Source organism: Rhea americana, unplaced genomic scaffold (assembly GCF_003343005.1).
Source record: "Rhea americana isolate MKP2758 unplaced genomic scaffold, rheAme1 scaffold_230, whole genome shotgun sequence".
Lineage (NCBI taxonomy): Eukaryota > Metazoa > Chordata > Aves > Rheiformes > Rheidae > Rhea > Rhea americana.
Window position 1 is genome coordinate 48681 of NW_028186347.1, and position 17016 is coordinate 65696.

At 37.1% G+C, this 17016-nt stretch overlaps 1 protein-coding gene across 1 annotated transcript in view; it reads left to right on the top strand.

Moving 5' to 3' along the window:
• The first annotated feature begins 1043 nt into the window (after positions 1–1043).
• JAK1 (Janus kinase 1) overlaps positions 1044–17016 on the top strand; it is a 34187-nt gene continuing 18214 nt past the window's right edge. Inside the window, exons 1-7 of the mRNA XM_085306043.1 lie at positions 1044–1125; positions 2373–2571; positions 4805–4928; positions 10534–10687; positions 12657–12820; positions 13750–14092; positions 16127–16312. Coding sequence (XP_085162169.1) covers positions 1120–1125; positions 2373–2571; positions 4805–4928; positions 10534–10687; positions 12657–12820; positions 13750–14092; positions 16127–16312 — 1176 coding nt within the window. The 5' untranslated portion in view covers positions 1044–1119. The remainder of the gene's footprint in view (positions 1126–2372; positions 2572–4804; positions 4929–10533; positions 10688–12656; positions 12821–13749; positions 14093–16126; positions 16313–17016) is intronic.

Here is a 17016-nt window from a genome sequence, read left to right on the forward strand (position 1 = left end):
GCTTTTTCCCATGCTGGTGGGAGGAGGAGCAGCCTGTGCTCCCTTGACTTTTTATCGATGCCCACTTTTCCTTCCCCTTGCTTCTTAAGCACCCCCTTAGAACCTCATTGATTTTACAGCCCTGGCATCAGGTAGTACCTTAAATAGACAAACTACTGCACTTACCATTTAAAAAAGAGAGTACTGAAGTTTTCCCAGTTTGCTTCAAGTGATAAGGGTAGGCTCTAACTTTGGGTGGAAATAGTTTTGCAAACCAGCCCCAAAATTACTGAGGTTATTTCTTGCCATTGACACAAGACAGAATAAATCTCCAGAACTATATGTGGATTTTTTGAACAAATATGATGCATAAAGTTTGGAAAAAAATGTAGGTTCTTGGAAGGTGCCCTACTGCTTGAAGGCACTGAAATCATTGGCTTCATTTCTTCTGAATGAAATTCCTTTGAAAGAAATATGACCCTTGCATCGATAGTCACCTCTTTCAGTAGTTTCTCTTTTTCTCTGCATTCCACACAAGACTCTGCAGCTTTCACAGAGGTAAGGAGAATAAAGAACAAAGAAAAAAACTGAAAATCTGGAAGGAGAAGAAACAGTAGAGACTAGCAAAGAACTGGAATAAACAATGTGAAGGTAGAAATGGGAAGAATTAATTACTTCAAAAAGGCAGGAAGGAGGTGCAACAAAGAGGGTCTCTTTTGGTGTCACAACTAAGAGAAGGGATGACATGAATATGAAACCAAACAGGCTGTTGATGCTCTGAAAATAAAAGTGAACAATAAAATAATCAAGGCTTTTCCCCAATTTTTTTGTTTGTATCTCAACTAGTATGTGCAAAGATTCAAAAGAAATCAGTAGATTTGCATAGAATACGCTGAATGCATTTTCAGATGTTGCTCTATCTTTGAGACTAGATGTGAATCTTGGTTATATTAATGAAAGATTCCCCTGATTGCAAATAGCTTTTTATCAGGCTGACCTTTTATTTTGTGTTTCATAAAACTGTACAAAGCAATTCCTGACATCTTTTTTTTTCTCTCTTTCAGCCAGAGTCAAGTTGCTCTTGGAAAGTGTGAAGATAATCTTTTTCAGTTGTGCTTAGAGGATCAGACAGTCACATAAATGCAGGTGTGTTGGATTTGGCTTTTTTTTTTTCCTTTTTTTTTTGGTGGAAGTTTTAAGGAAACTATAGAATAGGTGTTTGGGCTTTTGTTATTAATTGAGATAAAGTTCAGTAAACACGCAACACAGATCCCCATAGATACTTGGAATCTGAGTTCATCTAACTCTTATTATTGCTCTTTCTGTTTAAGGACTGGGTATAAAACAATATGCCTTTCCATTTGAGTCAGAGCTGCATTATGTGTGTTCTTAGCATTTTAACAACATTGCATTAAACCTCTTTGGTGCTACTCTTTCCTTATTGTGAGAAAGTAACTCAAAGCCTATTTCACCACAGCAAATTAAGTATAAGGAGTTTAACAAACAAATGGTGAGAGGAGAGAAAACTATCAGAAATATTTAGCTGTTAATGTAGATTGTAGTAATAAAAGATGTCTAACCTGTTTTTTAAGCATGTAAAAATTATACTGTTAAATTATACTGTTTTTATTAGCCGGTATTGCTTTTTCAGCTAGTTAGGTGTTTAAGGGTGTGAAATTAATTCATGTTTTACAGTAAAGAAGAGAAATCTTTCAAAATATTTATGGAACCACTGGGTCTTCAGTGGAGGGGAATTGCTAGGAACAGCAATGACAAAACCAGTATAATCATTGACATATTTTTCTTTCACTTTTCTCTCCATTTTTGAAAAATACTAATTTTGAATAATCAGCTTACCAATGTGAAAAGGTTGAGAAATGCTATGCCTAGCCCATCATGGTATTCAATAACCTCTTTAAGCAGCAGATCTGTGTACTGACACAGATGTTTTCACTAGATATAATGAACCAAAACTTTGAGGCAAACTTAACTCTCCATTTTGTGGCTTCAAGACGTCTTTAATTTTATCTATGAATTGAATTTAATTAAACTCAGAAGTCAGTCTAATTAAAGCTTTCAGACCTAAAATAGTCTCTTTCAGCTATTTTTTCATCTTTTTTTTTTCAGTGCAAACTTGTGCTTTGGAGTGCTTGCTTCTGAACTAACAGTTAGAAATACATAACTCTACAATAACATTTTTCTGAGTCAATTCTCAGATTAGAACTGCACCTTAAATATATAAGAACCCTGACTACTGTGCTTAGAGTGTTTTCCCCAACCCCTTCCACTGACTTCAGCTGTAATGTGCAAAGCATGCCGGTGAGTTTGATAGCATTTTGACATCAAACTCTTCTTTATCATGTTTTCTTTAAATATTTTTCCTCCGCTTCTAGTATCTAAACGTAAAAGAAGATTGTAAAGCCATGGCTTTCTGTGCAAAAATGAGGAGCGCAAAGAAGAGTGAAGTAAACCTGGAAGCTCAGCATCAGGGTTTAGAAATACTTTTCTACCTGCAAGATAAACATCCCATTTGGTACACCAGTGGCGAGTTTACCTCAGAGGAGCTGTGCATTGAAGCTGCTCAAAAGTGCTGTGAGTATATGGCATTATATATGTTCTCAGTGACAAAGTCTGACAGCATCAGCAATGATACCCTCTCTCCATGTAAGTCAGTGCTTATGGGAAAAATGTGGATGATATATCCACAATCCAAATCCACATCCAAAATGTGGATGGAAACCTTTGCAAGGGTCTACTTGGGCAGTACTTAACTTGTTTGGAGTGGGAAAAATGGAGACTTTCTGGTAAATGATGACCTTGCCCCCTGCTTTCTTGCAGATACAGGTACTGATTTTTTTTAGTAGGGTAGGATTAGGCTCCCTTTAAGAGAAGAGGAGACATAATAGACAAATAATATGAGCAAAGCTGTTTTTACCTCATATACTAGTTAGTAAACCTGTCAAGATCTGTGCTGTTACAAATCCCGCACTTTTTGGAGAGGGCTAATGGGAACAAAATGTAACCATTTTCTGCTTTCCAAGTTTTAATTTTCTCTTCTGTTACCTGATACTTCTTTGCAGAGAATTACGATGTCTACAGTGTTAATAATTCACCAGTTAATATAACCTGAACTGTGTACAATTGTAGTAGTACAGAAATGATGCCTAAGTTGTGTAGCTCTGTAACTGTGCTCCTTGACTCAGCAAAATGTTTTGCATGGGCCACTCGTCTGAGGGTTGGACTAAATAATCTCCAGAGGTCCCTTCGGACATTACCAATTCTATGATTCTATGAATGTGTTGATAATTCTACTGGACTCAGTAGATTTAATCTTAAGTTTAACCCTCATGAATCAGGGCTCTGTTACCCTTTTATACGTACACTTTTAAGGTTCATCTTTTTTTTCTTCTTCTTCCTACCCCAATTTTTTATTCTGCAGGCTTTTTGGAACACTAGGTATCATTCAGCTGATATGGGATTGGTAAATCTGGCTGTGTATACAGGCAGACCTGTTTCTGGGGATAAGTTTCCCTGCAGCTTTCAAATGTTTTCTTTTCCCTTGTCATCTTGGTTCAGGTCAAGTACCTTCCAATTCATTTGCCTAATTACTTCTCTTCCATTATAAGAGACAGAATGATGAGAATCTGAAGAACAAACACGGTCAAATAAGTACTCAGATTTGTTTTTGAATAGGTGTTAATGAAAATCAGAAGTGCTTGAAACCCACTATAAGGGAGCATTCCTTAGGGGAATGTCTTTCTGCTTTCTCTTACTCTTAGCCATGTCCACAGTCTAGCTAAGGGAAATATAAAAGTCTTACTATTTCAGCAAGCCTGTGGTGCTGGTCTCTGTTTTGAATTACTGCCTGAATTGCTCATAGTTAAACCATTTATGTGCTGCCAGTTTACTTGCAGAAAGCAGTGACTACCCAACCTCATGTTCTGTGAACTTTGTAATTAGCTTATTCAGCTCATATTTCATTGGCTTCTGTTCTTCCCTTCTCTCTCTCCCCAATTCAAAGTAGGATTGTTTTAGTGAATCCTGTAGGAACTGAACAATGAGCTCAGTAGCTGGCCCTAATTCAGAGAGGCACTTAAGCACCTACTTTAGTCCTCTCTGGAGGGAAGATGCATACGTGACTGGGGCCTCAGATACCCTGTTGCAAAAAGGTACTGCCTCCTATTGAAGAGGAAACTGAAGCAAAGAATTCAAGCATTAGTCTAGTTGAGTAGTCTAGTAAACATATAGGGCTTATTTTTTGCAGGGATGCTGTAAGGGCAAAGGTTAATGCGGATCAGCCTAAGCATGTGTCAAAGTTTGGCCTTTGCTGGAAAACTCTCTGTTGAATTAATAAAAAATGGAAAAATGATGTTACACTTTTCTGTCTGTGTGCTAATAGAGAGATTTTCATCATTTCGTTAAAATCTTCCCTTTCAACTATGTGAGTAAGATTTATTAATAAAGTAAAATTGGTAACAAAATTGTGGTACTTCTGAGTGGTTTTGTTGAAACAGACTTTTTTTGTGCTCTGGAAAAGATAATGGTTTTTAAGTCCAGTCCTTTGGCAAAATCAAGATTTCAAAATAAGTTTAGCGTCAGAAGTGTCTGAGATGTCAGATAGTTTATACATGATAAAATCAGTGGGGTCAGCCAACACACCCTTTAGCCCTATCTTCTTCTTAATGTTTTTTTTTTTTAACTAATCATACTATCAGTTTCCTTTTATGGTAGATACTGCAAGATCAGATGTTTGCTCTATGTGTTTGTATTTTTGGGGGTGTATGTATTGTAGCCTTCTGAATTAGCGCGTTTGTTTCTCTAACAGGTATATCTCCACTGTGCCATAATCTCTTTGCGCTGTTTGATGAGAACAAAAGACTCTGGTACGCACCCAACCAGGTCTTTAAAATAGATGAGAAAACATCACACCGGCTCCATTACAGAATGAGGTAAGTGTAAAACATCTGAAAAATGAATTTTTTGAGAGCCACAGTATTAGTATTGTCCTTTCAAAGATATGTAGGTGCTCTAACTCTTACTACTGAGCTTTCTGAAGAAGCAAGAAAACAAAACCAGAAGTGGCTTGCTCTTCACACCGTAGATAAGAAATTAACAGGAAAAGCTTGAAATGTTTCCAGAAGTTTTTTGTCTTTGCTATATAACCGTGAAAGAAAAACCCAAAAGTTGAAAACCACGATAACCCAAATCCATAAAGCTGTAGCTGACTGAACTAGCTAAAAGCTAAATTGAAAAATGGCTCAAAACTTTGGTTTATCGTATCAGTATTTTGCATATTTCGGTTTCCATTTGAAGTGTTCAAAGTGAACTATACTCCTGCTTAAGTCAATGGGAATTTTACTATTAACTTGAAAGGAAGATGATACATGCTTGTGCTTTTAAAAATTCTCCTCTAGGACTTCAGGGGAATCTGTGTGGCCTAATTGTGAGTGTACTGGACTGGAGAATGCATCAGAAAATTCAAAACACTGTTCCCAGGGTCTGAATTCTTTGTATACCATCAGACTGAACTTCAGGTGGCGTTTTTAAAATATAGCACGTAGCCTCTTGAAATAGCTGAGTCTGAATGGATACACAACCTTATTCACTGGAAAGTGAAAACAGCAATACTGAAAACTGTTGAGCAATCCCACGTTCTCTAGCTTGAAGGAAAGATGTCCTCATTTTAGTATTTGATAGAAATCTCATTTTGTACATGATACTCCTTTTCTTTTATTCTGTTTTTTTGAATCAGTATGAGTATTAAGCATATGATGTGGGATAGAAGTGTTTGGAATAAACTCTTACTTCCAGGCATAAGTAATCTTGAAACTTCGCACATTTTCCTAGAGCAGGTTCATCTCATCCTTGTCAGTTCTCCTAGGAGAATCTGTAAGAAAGTACGCTTCTACATAATATCCCCTCTTTGCCTTAAACTGTAATACTTGCATGGTCAGTTTGGGATGTAGAGACAGAAGTTTATAAAATCAGGTGCTAATGTAACTGTATGCTTTTTAATATCTTTTTTTCCCTGATAATCTATATTTAGACAACATGCCTATCATTTGTACACATTAATGATAGAACTGTTGCATATAAAACCTCAGGTTGTACCTGCAAACTGTTTTCTAAGCTACCTAGAGAATAACAAACGCTTTGCTTCTGCAGATACAAAGAGAGACACTTGAAAATGTGATCCTGGAACTTTAAGGAATATCAACTGTGATTACATTTGTGCTGTACAGGAATTATTTTTATTGGATGAACTGTTACAAGGAAAACTTACAATTAACAGATAGCTCTTCGCTTTTCAAAAAAATTACTATATATACTATACTATGTAGTAGCTATTGTTAGTAGAGAGTATTATAGCCTTTCTTTAACATGGTCTCTGTATTAGCAGCATTAATGACTTAACCTCAGCTAGTCTCAAATCATAACGTGATAAAATTTGGTAGGTAAACACCGTGCAATAATAGAACTGAGTGACTAATTGAAAGAAGCTGGGAGGACTCTGGTGGCTCTTACAAAGTATTATTTACCCTTTCTTGCTTTAAAGGATCAGTCAGATCAATGGTATATTGGATAAACTTTTTTTTTTCTTCTTCCTATAATGTGAATCTGGGTCATTTTCCCCTCATACTGAAATTCTCTGGTGTGGTCTGCTTTTCTCTTTAAAAGAAGAAGAAAGTATTTTCAAAATACTTGTGGGAATTTGATCCTTTGATTTGAAGCATAATGCTGTTTTTAACTCCATTCTTAGAAAATAATTTCTACTACATTTTGTTTTGGTATGTTTCTGCTTTGGGTGAATGGTGAGAATTCCTTCCAGCTACACGTTTCATTTCTGCTGTTTTAGGTGAATGATGAGAATGCCCTCCAGGTACACTTCCGTTTCAGCTACGTATTACATACATGTCTGATAAAACCAGTTTCTTTAAAATTGCTTGGACAGATCCCTCTTATAAATCTTCTTTAGTTGTTTACAACTCTGCCAAATTTTATGTATTTAGGCAGAATTTTTCTATGTTGAAATCTATTTTCTGTATTTCTTTCTATTCTATCATATCATAAAAGAAAACTAGGGAAAATGCCCTGCTTTGTTCTGATGGTTTATTTTTTTAAGCTTTCAGAGTTGGGATTTGAAGTTTGGCAGAGGTATTTCTTTTGTCAGATGTACTTTATGCATGAAAATTTGCAAAATTTGGGCCAATTATGTGTTAAAAATAATTTCAAATACATTTAAGAAAAGATTATATGAACTTAGATGCTATAATATAAAGATTCATATAAATACTGCAGTATATTGGTAGTGTGATTTTCCTTGCTTTCATTTCTGATTCTGTGTGGGTCTTGGCTTGGGCACCTGATCGCAACAGAGTTGAGCACTGAAAAATTATAAGCAATGCAGGATTCAGAATAACTCTTCTCTAAATGAATGCTGTTTATTCTAAACTCTGTAAGAAGCAAGATTCCTCTTAAAATAGGAAAATAGGAAAATGGTGTGGTCTTACTTAATACTGCACTGTGTTAGACAGTATATAATCATGCAGAGACTAAATCAGCTTTGTAAGAACAACCTTATTTTTGACATTTCATTACTTTTATGGGCTTGACTTAGTAATATCTTAGCTAAATTAAATATATAAAGCGAAGGTACATGATGACTAAATAGTTTCAAATGCTTTTAGTTGTTTAGATTTTTCTTCCACTGCCGAAAGCTTCTAGGTTTACTTTCTGGTTGTGTGAGCTTCCCATTCATCTCCTCTCCGCATCAAATCTGTGCCAGCTGGTATACTTTTGGCCTACAATGTATGCACAGAATTGTATTTTAAAAGGTCTTGCTTTTTACTGGAAACTTTGTAACTAACTCTTATTTCCCTCATTTACACCAACCAAAAAAAAATGTCTACAACATAAGAAACCACAATATTTTGTAATATCCTGAATAATTAGCACATCGACTGAAGGAGGTGGAGTTTAATTACTCTGCAGCTGAGTTAGGTGTAAGCGAGAGGTTACCAACATTTCTTTACGTGGTGAAGGGAGCCAAGGCCCTGGAAAGTCAGGAAAGGGCACCGCTGGCAGCCCGGCAAGGCGGGCATGAGCTCCCCTGCAGCCCCCCGTGTCCGCCCCGGGCCAGCAGGCTCTGAAGCAGAGGGAACTCACACTCTTGCAAGTCTGGCTTCTTCCTCCTCCATGGGCTTTCCTACTTCAAAATCTTGTGCCTCCGTTGCTGTTTGTGAAAATGGAATAGCAGTCCTTTCCTTCCCACTGGCGGTGAGTGTCAAGGCAGAGCCTGTCCCTTATTTTGTTTATACACTTCCTCAAACAATGGCGCTCTAATTTCTATTGTAACTTTGAAGTGCTGTGTTAATCAACACAGTGTAACAGGTAAAGGAACAAATTATCATCTCAATTACAAGCAATACACAATAACTTGCCCATAATTATTTTCAGGAAATACCAAAGGAATTATAGTTGTTAATTATAATTTGTCTTATAAGGGAGCATAAGGAGACGGAGTAATTTCCTGGAAGCAGAAGAATTTGTTTTCCTTTGACTTTATGCTTAAACTAAAGAAATTCTACCATGTCTTGGAGTGCTTGTCAGGAGTTTTCACCATAGCAGTGTATGGGTGTTCCGACTCACGCCATATCCAGAGGCTTTTTGGGGGAATTTATCAAAAAGAAAGAAAAGACAGAAACAATAAAGAAAGTCTTGTCTGCTTAAGAGTAGTTTGATGCGCAATTCTTCACTTGAATGGCCAACTTATTGTGCGGAAAATATGTGTAAAGAAAGCACCTAATACTCGGCTGACAAAAATAGACATTGTCTTGGGCTCTTAAGGTCTTGACTCTCCATTGAGACTGATACATACTGACCTCTGTTACTGCAGAATTGGGGATTAATCCACAAATTCCCATTCTGATCAGAGGCAAATCACAAAGTTATAATCACATATTTTAAAATACACATTCGCGTGGACCTTTTCCTCCACAATAGTAGTAAGAATTTACCAATTGACTTACTGCTATCTAAGATGTCTCTTAAAATTTTTATTGCATTACATGTAAAATGAAATTGCTTGGGCAACATTCTAATTTGTTACTTAAGCAGAAGGACCTCTTTCTTATAATGCTCCCAGTGTCTTCATAAAGTAGTTTTGATTTTCAACATTTTCTTTGAATACAGAAAATATGTATTTTCAGTTTAGGAGTTGCATATGCCCATCACCTGCTTCAACATTTTCCACATAAAAGTTTAGGTTTTATTCTCCTTCCCTTTCTCCCTCTGTTTCTCTCTTTTTCAAACATTTCCTTTTATGTGCAATGTCTATTATAGTTCAAATTCATTTGTACTATCCTGCATTAAGCTATTTATTCTCATTTTGATTTCTTTCTGATTTTACTTATTGCACATTTAGATAGACATTCAAACCTTAGCTGTCAAGGCTTCATATGTTACTATGAAATAAATTATATGGCACTCACTGTGGTCATTGTCCATCAGAAATGTCCGATTTCTCACCTTCTTTTGTATTAGTAAGTACTTTTGCTTTACTTGCTAGGGTTGCTGTTTGTGTGTTCTTACAGAAATCCTTCCTATTTAGTAGATGTATTTGCTCTGCTCTGACCTCTTAATTGATCACGTCATGGTCACGTGCAAAATGTGTACTCTTGCAAAAGAAACATTGATCCAAACTAGATTTAATTAAAACTTTATTTAATTTAAGATGCTACCGGAACCCAGATAATCACAAATTAATGGAATCATTTAGACAAAGATTTTTGAAAAGGTGCAAACAGAAGATTGGACTCAAAAAATTATTCATTTTCAGCAACTGTCAACTTGTTTAGTAGATTTTTACTTAAGAGGCCTACTGTAGACCTATGAGTAGAAAGTTTGTTTGTAATATACACAGAAATCTTTTAAAACTAAGATGATTTGAATTAGTGTCTTTTATACCAGCTCCACCTAGGACTCTGTCTTAAACCAAAAGGCAGTAGAAATTTCAAGGTGGTGAGGAAGGTGTAGCACTGCTTCTGGCCCCAGCCGTCAGGACAATTCTGGTCCTCTGGACAATTCTGTACTGTATATTGCTGTCTATAGAGGAGGAGGTTTGAAGTTGGCCCTTTTGATTAGCCGTTTCATCCTGGAATGGAAGTGTCAACCACGGTTAATGCACAGTCGAGGCATTACACTGCTCAAGCAGTGTGAGATAATTAAAACATAATTGCCAACTGATTGGCACATTCTTATTTAGTGGACTGCACAAGGGTGAGACAGGTAGTAAATCATGATATTGTGAGTTCAGAATGTGTGAGATACTGTGCAGTGGAAATGCTGAAGACCTTTGATTGATGCACCACTTTTCCCCAGTTCCTCGGCCTAGGAATGCACTTTTGGCAGTGAACTGGTGTGAGCTGCAATCTCAGGGTAGAAGAATGAAGTTTGGGCTTGTACCTAGACTGTTTTATTCTAAAAGTTTATGTATCTTACAATAACTGAGGTTTCCCCCAAAAGTTTTTAAAGATACCTTCTTTTTCTTGCCAGATACTACTTTACAAACTGGCATGGGACAAGTGAAAGCGAACCCTCGGTGTGGAGGCATTCTCCAAAGAAGTCCAAGAACTCTTACGAGAAGAAGCTAGCTCCAGAAGGAACCCCCATACTTGACGCAAGCTCATTAGAATACATTTTTGCACAGGTAAGAGCTTGTATGCAAGTCTCTCAGCTATTTTAGTCACACAAACTGTTTAATACAGAAGTAGTTTTGTCTGCTTTAAAAATCAATTTTCAAACAGTAAAGCTCTTCTAAACTTTATCTGTTGATGCTAATAAGCATTTTCTTCATATCTCTGCGTGGTAGAGCAAAGAGAATTTGCTGCATGAGGAAGAATCTGTCCATATACAGAACTTAGAAAGGAACACTATTCCACAGTCCAAACAGGGCTGTATTTTAAGGCACACTTTCTTTAATATTAACTGTTTTTTGATATAAACAGTAACACCTTTTCTTTTATGAAACATTAGCACAGAATGACTGTACGACTTCTACAGTTTTAACTTCTACAACTGAATGATAGCAATATTAAGAACTGTGGTAGTATTGTGTCTTTTTAATTAACTTATTTTATTGTATGGTGTTAAAACATTGTCTGGTAATACCACTGTCCCACAGCCTGCTTACATGCAGTGTCTTTTTCCTTTGCACTTCCTACTTGTTGGCAGCACATGTAGTGTGCTGAACATGGCAATCAGACAGGGTCCCTCTAACAGAAAATTTATGCACTTAACCAAAACAAGTTTACACACATACAGATAATTTTGCAAGCAAGAAGATGTCTGGTTTCACCAAGAAAAGGGGAAGTATTTTCTTTAAAAGATCGAAGTTGATGGAGGTTTGTGAAAGGAGCAAGGTAAATACACTGGAGAAAAACATGTTTACTCTTAATTCTGAGTTATAGTAACTACAGAATTTTCAGATTGAAATATGATTATGTCCTTTAGAAATGAGATAGCTTAAGGCTGCAAAAGTGAACAATCCTGTTATGAAACCACAATAAAATAAAGTAACAAGTTAGCTACAGCTAGATGTGCATTTTGATGGTACCACTAGCATTCTAAAGAAATAAAAGGAGGAAAGATTTTTTTTCTCTATAATGAACTCATGCCTTATTTCATTCAGGATGTGAACATATAGCTGTGTTCATATATACAACTTTGCAAAATTACTGCTTGAAAACGTACTGCAAAGATGATTGTGTCCAGCTTTTTTTTTTGAATGCCAGTAAAATGATCATAAACGCCTTTTAAGTTGGTGAATGAGTAAGAACTCCAATTAATATTTTCAGATAATATTACATTAAGCAAAAATTCACTGTTCAGTACACCATTTACAAAGAAAAGCTAAAAAGAAAAATGTTAGAGCTAATGTAAGGAACAGAAACATCTCTGCTCTTTGGCAAACTAGTGTTTGTCGAGCAGTCCCTGGGCAAGGTGGCTGCCATTGGAAGTTTACAGTCTTAGCTTTGCAACATGACTTAAAGACTAAGTTTATGAAGTGAATAAAGGGATCAGGTGATGAGCAGATATAAAGCAGAGACACAAAGTGTTTATTCTGTACCCAAAAAATATGATGGTGCTAGAAGGATATGCTTTCTTTAGCTAGTAAAAATGTGGATTCTTGATAAGCTAACATTGGAAGTGAACTGGGAGTTTGGAAAGATTTGGGCAGTGCTAGCTGAGAGCCTAGCTTGACAAAACCATTTTCAGCAAGGGGAACCACATAGGTTCTTCCTGATAATCCACAAAGCTGTGGATGGCGTAAGGGATGGATGTTCTGGGAACAGTCCATGTGATGATTCTACTTGTGGTCTGGAAACCATCATTTTAAGACTTTTGCAAAGCATAAATGTAGTTGTTCCTTCCCAGATAGGCAGATTTATGAAGTGACTAGTACTTGCCTACATTATTGTTTTACTGATCTAAGAGAAGAGTTACTCTTTTGCACAGCTTTTCCTTTCTTCCCCTACCCCTTCTTTTCATGACTTTCAGCTTTTCCTGCTTGCGCAGAGTTTGATCTTGTGACCTATTGGTTACTAGTAGATAAACTATGACAAATGTGAAGTCTAATACCTTTTTTTTTTTTTTTTTTTTTTTTGCTTCCTATTAAGGGACAGTATGATTTAGTGAAAGGCCTGGCACCAGTTCGTGATCCTAAAAATGATCAAGAAGTTCATGAAATTGAAAATGAATGTTTGGGAATGGCTGTCCTAGCAATCTCTCACTATGCCATCAATAAACAGATGAAACTTCCAGACCTTCCCAAAGATATCAGGTAAGTGAGGATAAATTCTTGTTCACGATTAGGCCTGCTAGAAGCAAGCTGGCTGTCCTCTTCTAGAAGGGATATTAAATGTTTTACCTTCTAAGGTCTTGACCATACAGGAGTTAAAAGCTCTAGCATTAGTATTGCTAAGTGGATCTTCCAAATCCTGTCAGTAGGGTTGTGTATCTGAAGCTTTTTCTTCTCTGGAGAGTATATGAAATTTTATGCAGCTAGGGCAGCTAGCGCACTGATGTGTTATGTTCCAGTTGATTTGCTGTAAATTCAGGATGCTGGATCAGTAGGTTCAAAAATTAAAGCATTATTGAGTGGAAGCCTAATGAGAAAAATGCTGAGTCAGTTCAGCAGAGCATCTGATTAATGACTCGTTTTAGTAACGTTTCAGTTTTACATATCGTATCAAAATAAAATTTTGGTGCTCTTTCTAGCAGGTAATATATTACAATTAAAGTTTCAAATAACATGCAACTTATCATGTTGGATTACAATTACAGCTTTGTCATTCTTGCTGGTTCAAATGTTATTCTTTTGACCAAGTGAAATGCAGATTCTTTGAAATCATTCCTGAAGGCTGAGATTCACCTTTGTCAGAATTTCAAGTCTGTATACAAGCACTGAATTGTCGCTTTTGATAGAGGTGCTGGGAACTGTTCTTAAAAAAATTTCATCTCGAAATTTACTTACTTGAAATGTTATTGATTTGAATGGACTGTATCCATCTGACTACAAAACTTTCAGATAAGTTTATTATTTGAATTGCTGTTGGCTACTAATACTATAGACCACTTCTTAACCCTAAATGCATAACATTTTACTGCATCCATTCTCTGTAAACTACTTTTAAAGTAAGGCAGTTGCATTTTAGAGTTAAAAGTTTAGGAGAGAACAATATTAACTCGTAGTGCTGTTCTTTCTTCTAGTTACAAGCATTATATTCCTGAAACTTTGAACAAGACCATCAGACAGAGGAATTTCTTAACCAGAATTCGGATAAATAATGTTTTCAAGGATTTCCTTAAAGAGTTTAACAATAAAACCATTTGTGACAGTAGTGTGTCTACACATGATCTGAAAGTTAAATACTTGTCGACAATGGAGACCTTGACTAAACATTATGGAGCAGAAATTTTTGAGACTTCATCTTTGCTGATTTCATCCGAGAACGAAATAAATAGGTTTAATTGTGGAGACAATGAGATCCTCCCACAATATGAAGTGATCGTAACAGGAAACAATGGAATCCAGTGGCGGCTGAAGCCAAATGTAAGTATTGGAGGATTACTTTTGGGGTCCTGACAGTTCTCATAAAATGTATGTAATCTTTAGACACTGCAGATCCGCTTTCCTGTAAAAAGATTTCTCTCACAGGGTTATAGGATCATTCAGGTTGGAGGGGACCTCAGGAGTCTCTAGTCCAACCTCCTGCTCACAGCGGGGTAAGCTATGGGGTCAGACCAGGTCGCTCAGGGCTTGATCCAGCTGTGGCTTGAAAACCACCAAGAATGGAAATGGCACAGCCTCTCCGGACAGCTTGTTCTACTGCTTGATTATTCTCATGGGGAAAATACTTTTTCTTCTGTCGGCTCTGAACCTTCTGTTATTTCAGCTTACACCCATTTCTCTCAGCCTCCTACCCAGCATGGCAGGGAAGAGCCTGGTCCTGTCTCCTTGATAACCCCTTGCAGGCACTGGTGTCTGCTATTAGGTCTCTCCTGAAGCCATTTCTTCTCCAGACTGAGCAGTTATCCTTACAAGTATAAATGGATAGTTTGTTAATATACTATCCTTTACATCTGGAAAAATTCCAAATCTTTTCGTTAAGTGTTGCCTACAAGACAGGAGGACTTCTCTGTACTATACAACTGCTGCATAGTTTGATCAGCTGATAGCTTTAGCGGAAGGAGATGATTAGCAAGCGTTAGAAGGTAGCAAGCAAGTTAGAAGGTAATTTCATAAAACCTTCTGTTATGCCTAAACAGCATTGTCCTTTGCTTCTCTTGAGTGCAAAAAATCACCAGGAAAGCTAAAGATGGTACTGTCTTTACCAAACCAGATATAGATCTTGAAATATCAGCTTCTTCGAAGACCCTCAGGGTTTGGTGCTTTGTCGTGATATCAAGCATTAACACTGCTTTTATGTATTTGGCACCCCCAGATGCCACCTTTGCTCATGCTGACAGACTTTTCATGAATTAAATTATATCACAGTGATATTAAAGAAAAGCTTTCTTATGTCAGTGATACTTTATACGTTGTTCTTCATTTCAGCGCTCCTAAGGTCACTTTGCTTAACCTCTTTCCTAGTTTGGGTACGTAACCATCAAGTATGCTTTAGATTTGGAGGGATTATGGAACATACTATAGATTTTCTCAACTTGTTGTACATGAACAGATTGACCTCTTTTTGCTTCCCTCAGTTCCCCCCAGTGATGAGAAACTTGCTGGTTGCTATCTTTTGTAGCACAGAAAGCATTGCGCTTCTCTCCATTTAAGTTAATGACCTCTGTCTCTGATGGAGACTTTCTGTTTTAAATGATAATATTAATGAGGGGAGGAGAACTAATGTTTGAGGAAGAAAAGCTTGCAAATAATGCAGCCTGATTTTTGCAGCCTTGTAAAATCCTGCTTCTACTGATTTATAGTTTATGTTCATTTAAATGCCTAATAAAACACTTTTGTCTCAATGAGAACCTTTCTGTGGATAGCAGGAAGCCTTGCCCAGGCCTGAACATTCACATCTTTTAAATGATCTAATGCATTAGTAGCTACTTGTCCAAAATTTTTGATCTGTAACCTGCCCAGCTTTGTTGTGGTCTGCATGCAGAACTGCAGCTGCTCTCAGGAGTGGTTGAGGCATGCACTGTGGGGAGAATGTGGCTCTTGCTTTCGGGCTGAGGTCTGAAAGGATACCTCAGACACATGCTTGGGAAATTTCAAATTAACCCTTTCAGTCCTTTCTTAATAATAATATTCCTATCATATTGGTAGAGGTAAGTTGCCTAGCTAAAGATTGCGCAGTGGTTGCTGGCCATACTTAAGATAAATTATAAGATTTCTTTGCTCTCAAACCTCTTTCAGCCTTAAGACAACAGTCTTTTGGACAATTCCTGAGAATGTATATCCTTGCAATACAGACACACTGAAGGTGCAAACAAATGTTTAATTCAGTGCAGAAGACACTCAAGAATTAAATACCAGTGGAAGATTATTCTGTCATGAGATTGTTTTAGAGTAAAAACACTGTACTAAAAGCATATGTTTTTTATTAGTATAATTTCATCCCAAATATATTTGCAGTCTGTACAGATAGAAAGAGAGAAACATAAGATGAAGAGGAAAAAATCAGATGGCAAAAACAGAAAGGAGGAAGAAAAACACAGAATTCGAGACTCATGGAACAATTTTTCCTATTTTCCTGAAATCACCCACATTGTCATCAAGGACTCCACAGTTAGCATTAACAAGCAGGATAACAAAAGGATGGTAAGAACCAGGCGTGGGTAGGTTCCCCTCCTACGGGCAGAAGCTGTAGTAATGACACAGGGTTGCTGGGCAACTGGTGACAACCTCTTTGAGGAATGTTTGGGGATTCTTTTAAATAGCATAAATACGTTGACTTCAGTGTACAAATGCAGAAGTATTAGTTAGAAGAGAAGCCAGTTGATGAGTACTTGAACAGTACTTCCTCTACATTTCTTTCTGCATACTGTTAGTGTTTATCAACTTATTTTCCCTTTGGAGCCCCAAGCTTACAGCAGGCTCCTTGCCAGGCTTCTCAGCCAGTGGCCTTCCTGTGTACGTCTTGGATAGCCAAAAGTAGCATAAGGAAAGAGGAACTCAGAAATGATGGCAGAGGGAGAGGACACAAATGCAGAGAAGACTTAGGAGGGAGTGGAAAGACCGTTTATAGATACCCAGTATTTGTGTCCTAACTGCTTCCTCTTGCTGGAGGCTGCCAGCTGTTAGAATTTAGAAAGGAGCCACTGAAGTTCACTTGGCTTCAAATCCAGCACGTTACCCTAGTCCTAAACTTGCGGTGTTTCACAAAGGCTAGCACGAGAGTTTGCTGGACAGATCTCACATAGGATTACAGCAGACCTTACATCATGCTAGATGATTAAAGTTCCTAGCTAATAATGGAGGTGAAATTGGCCTCATTTATTTATTTATTTATATGTATATGTATA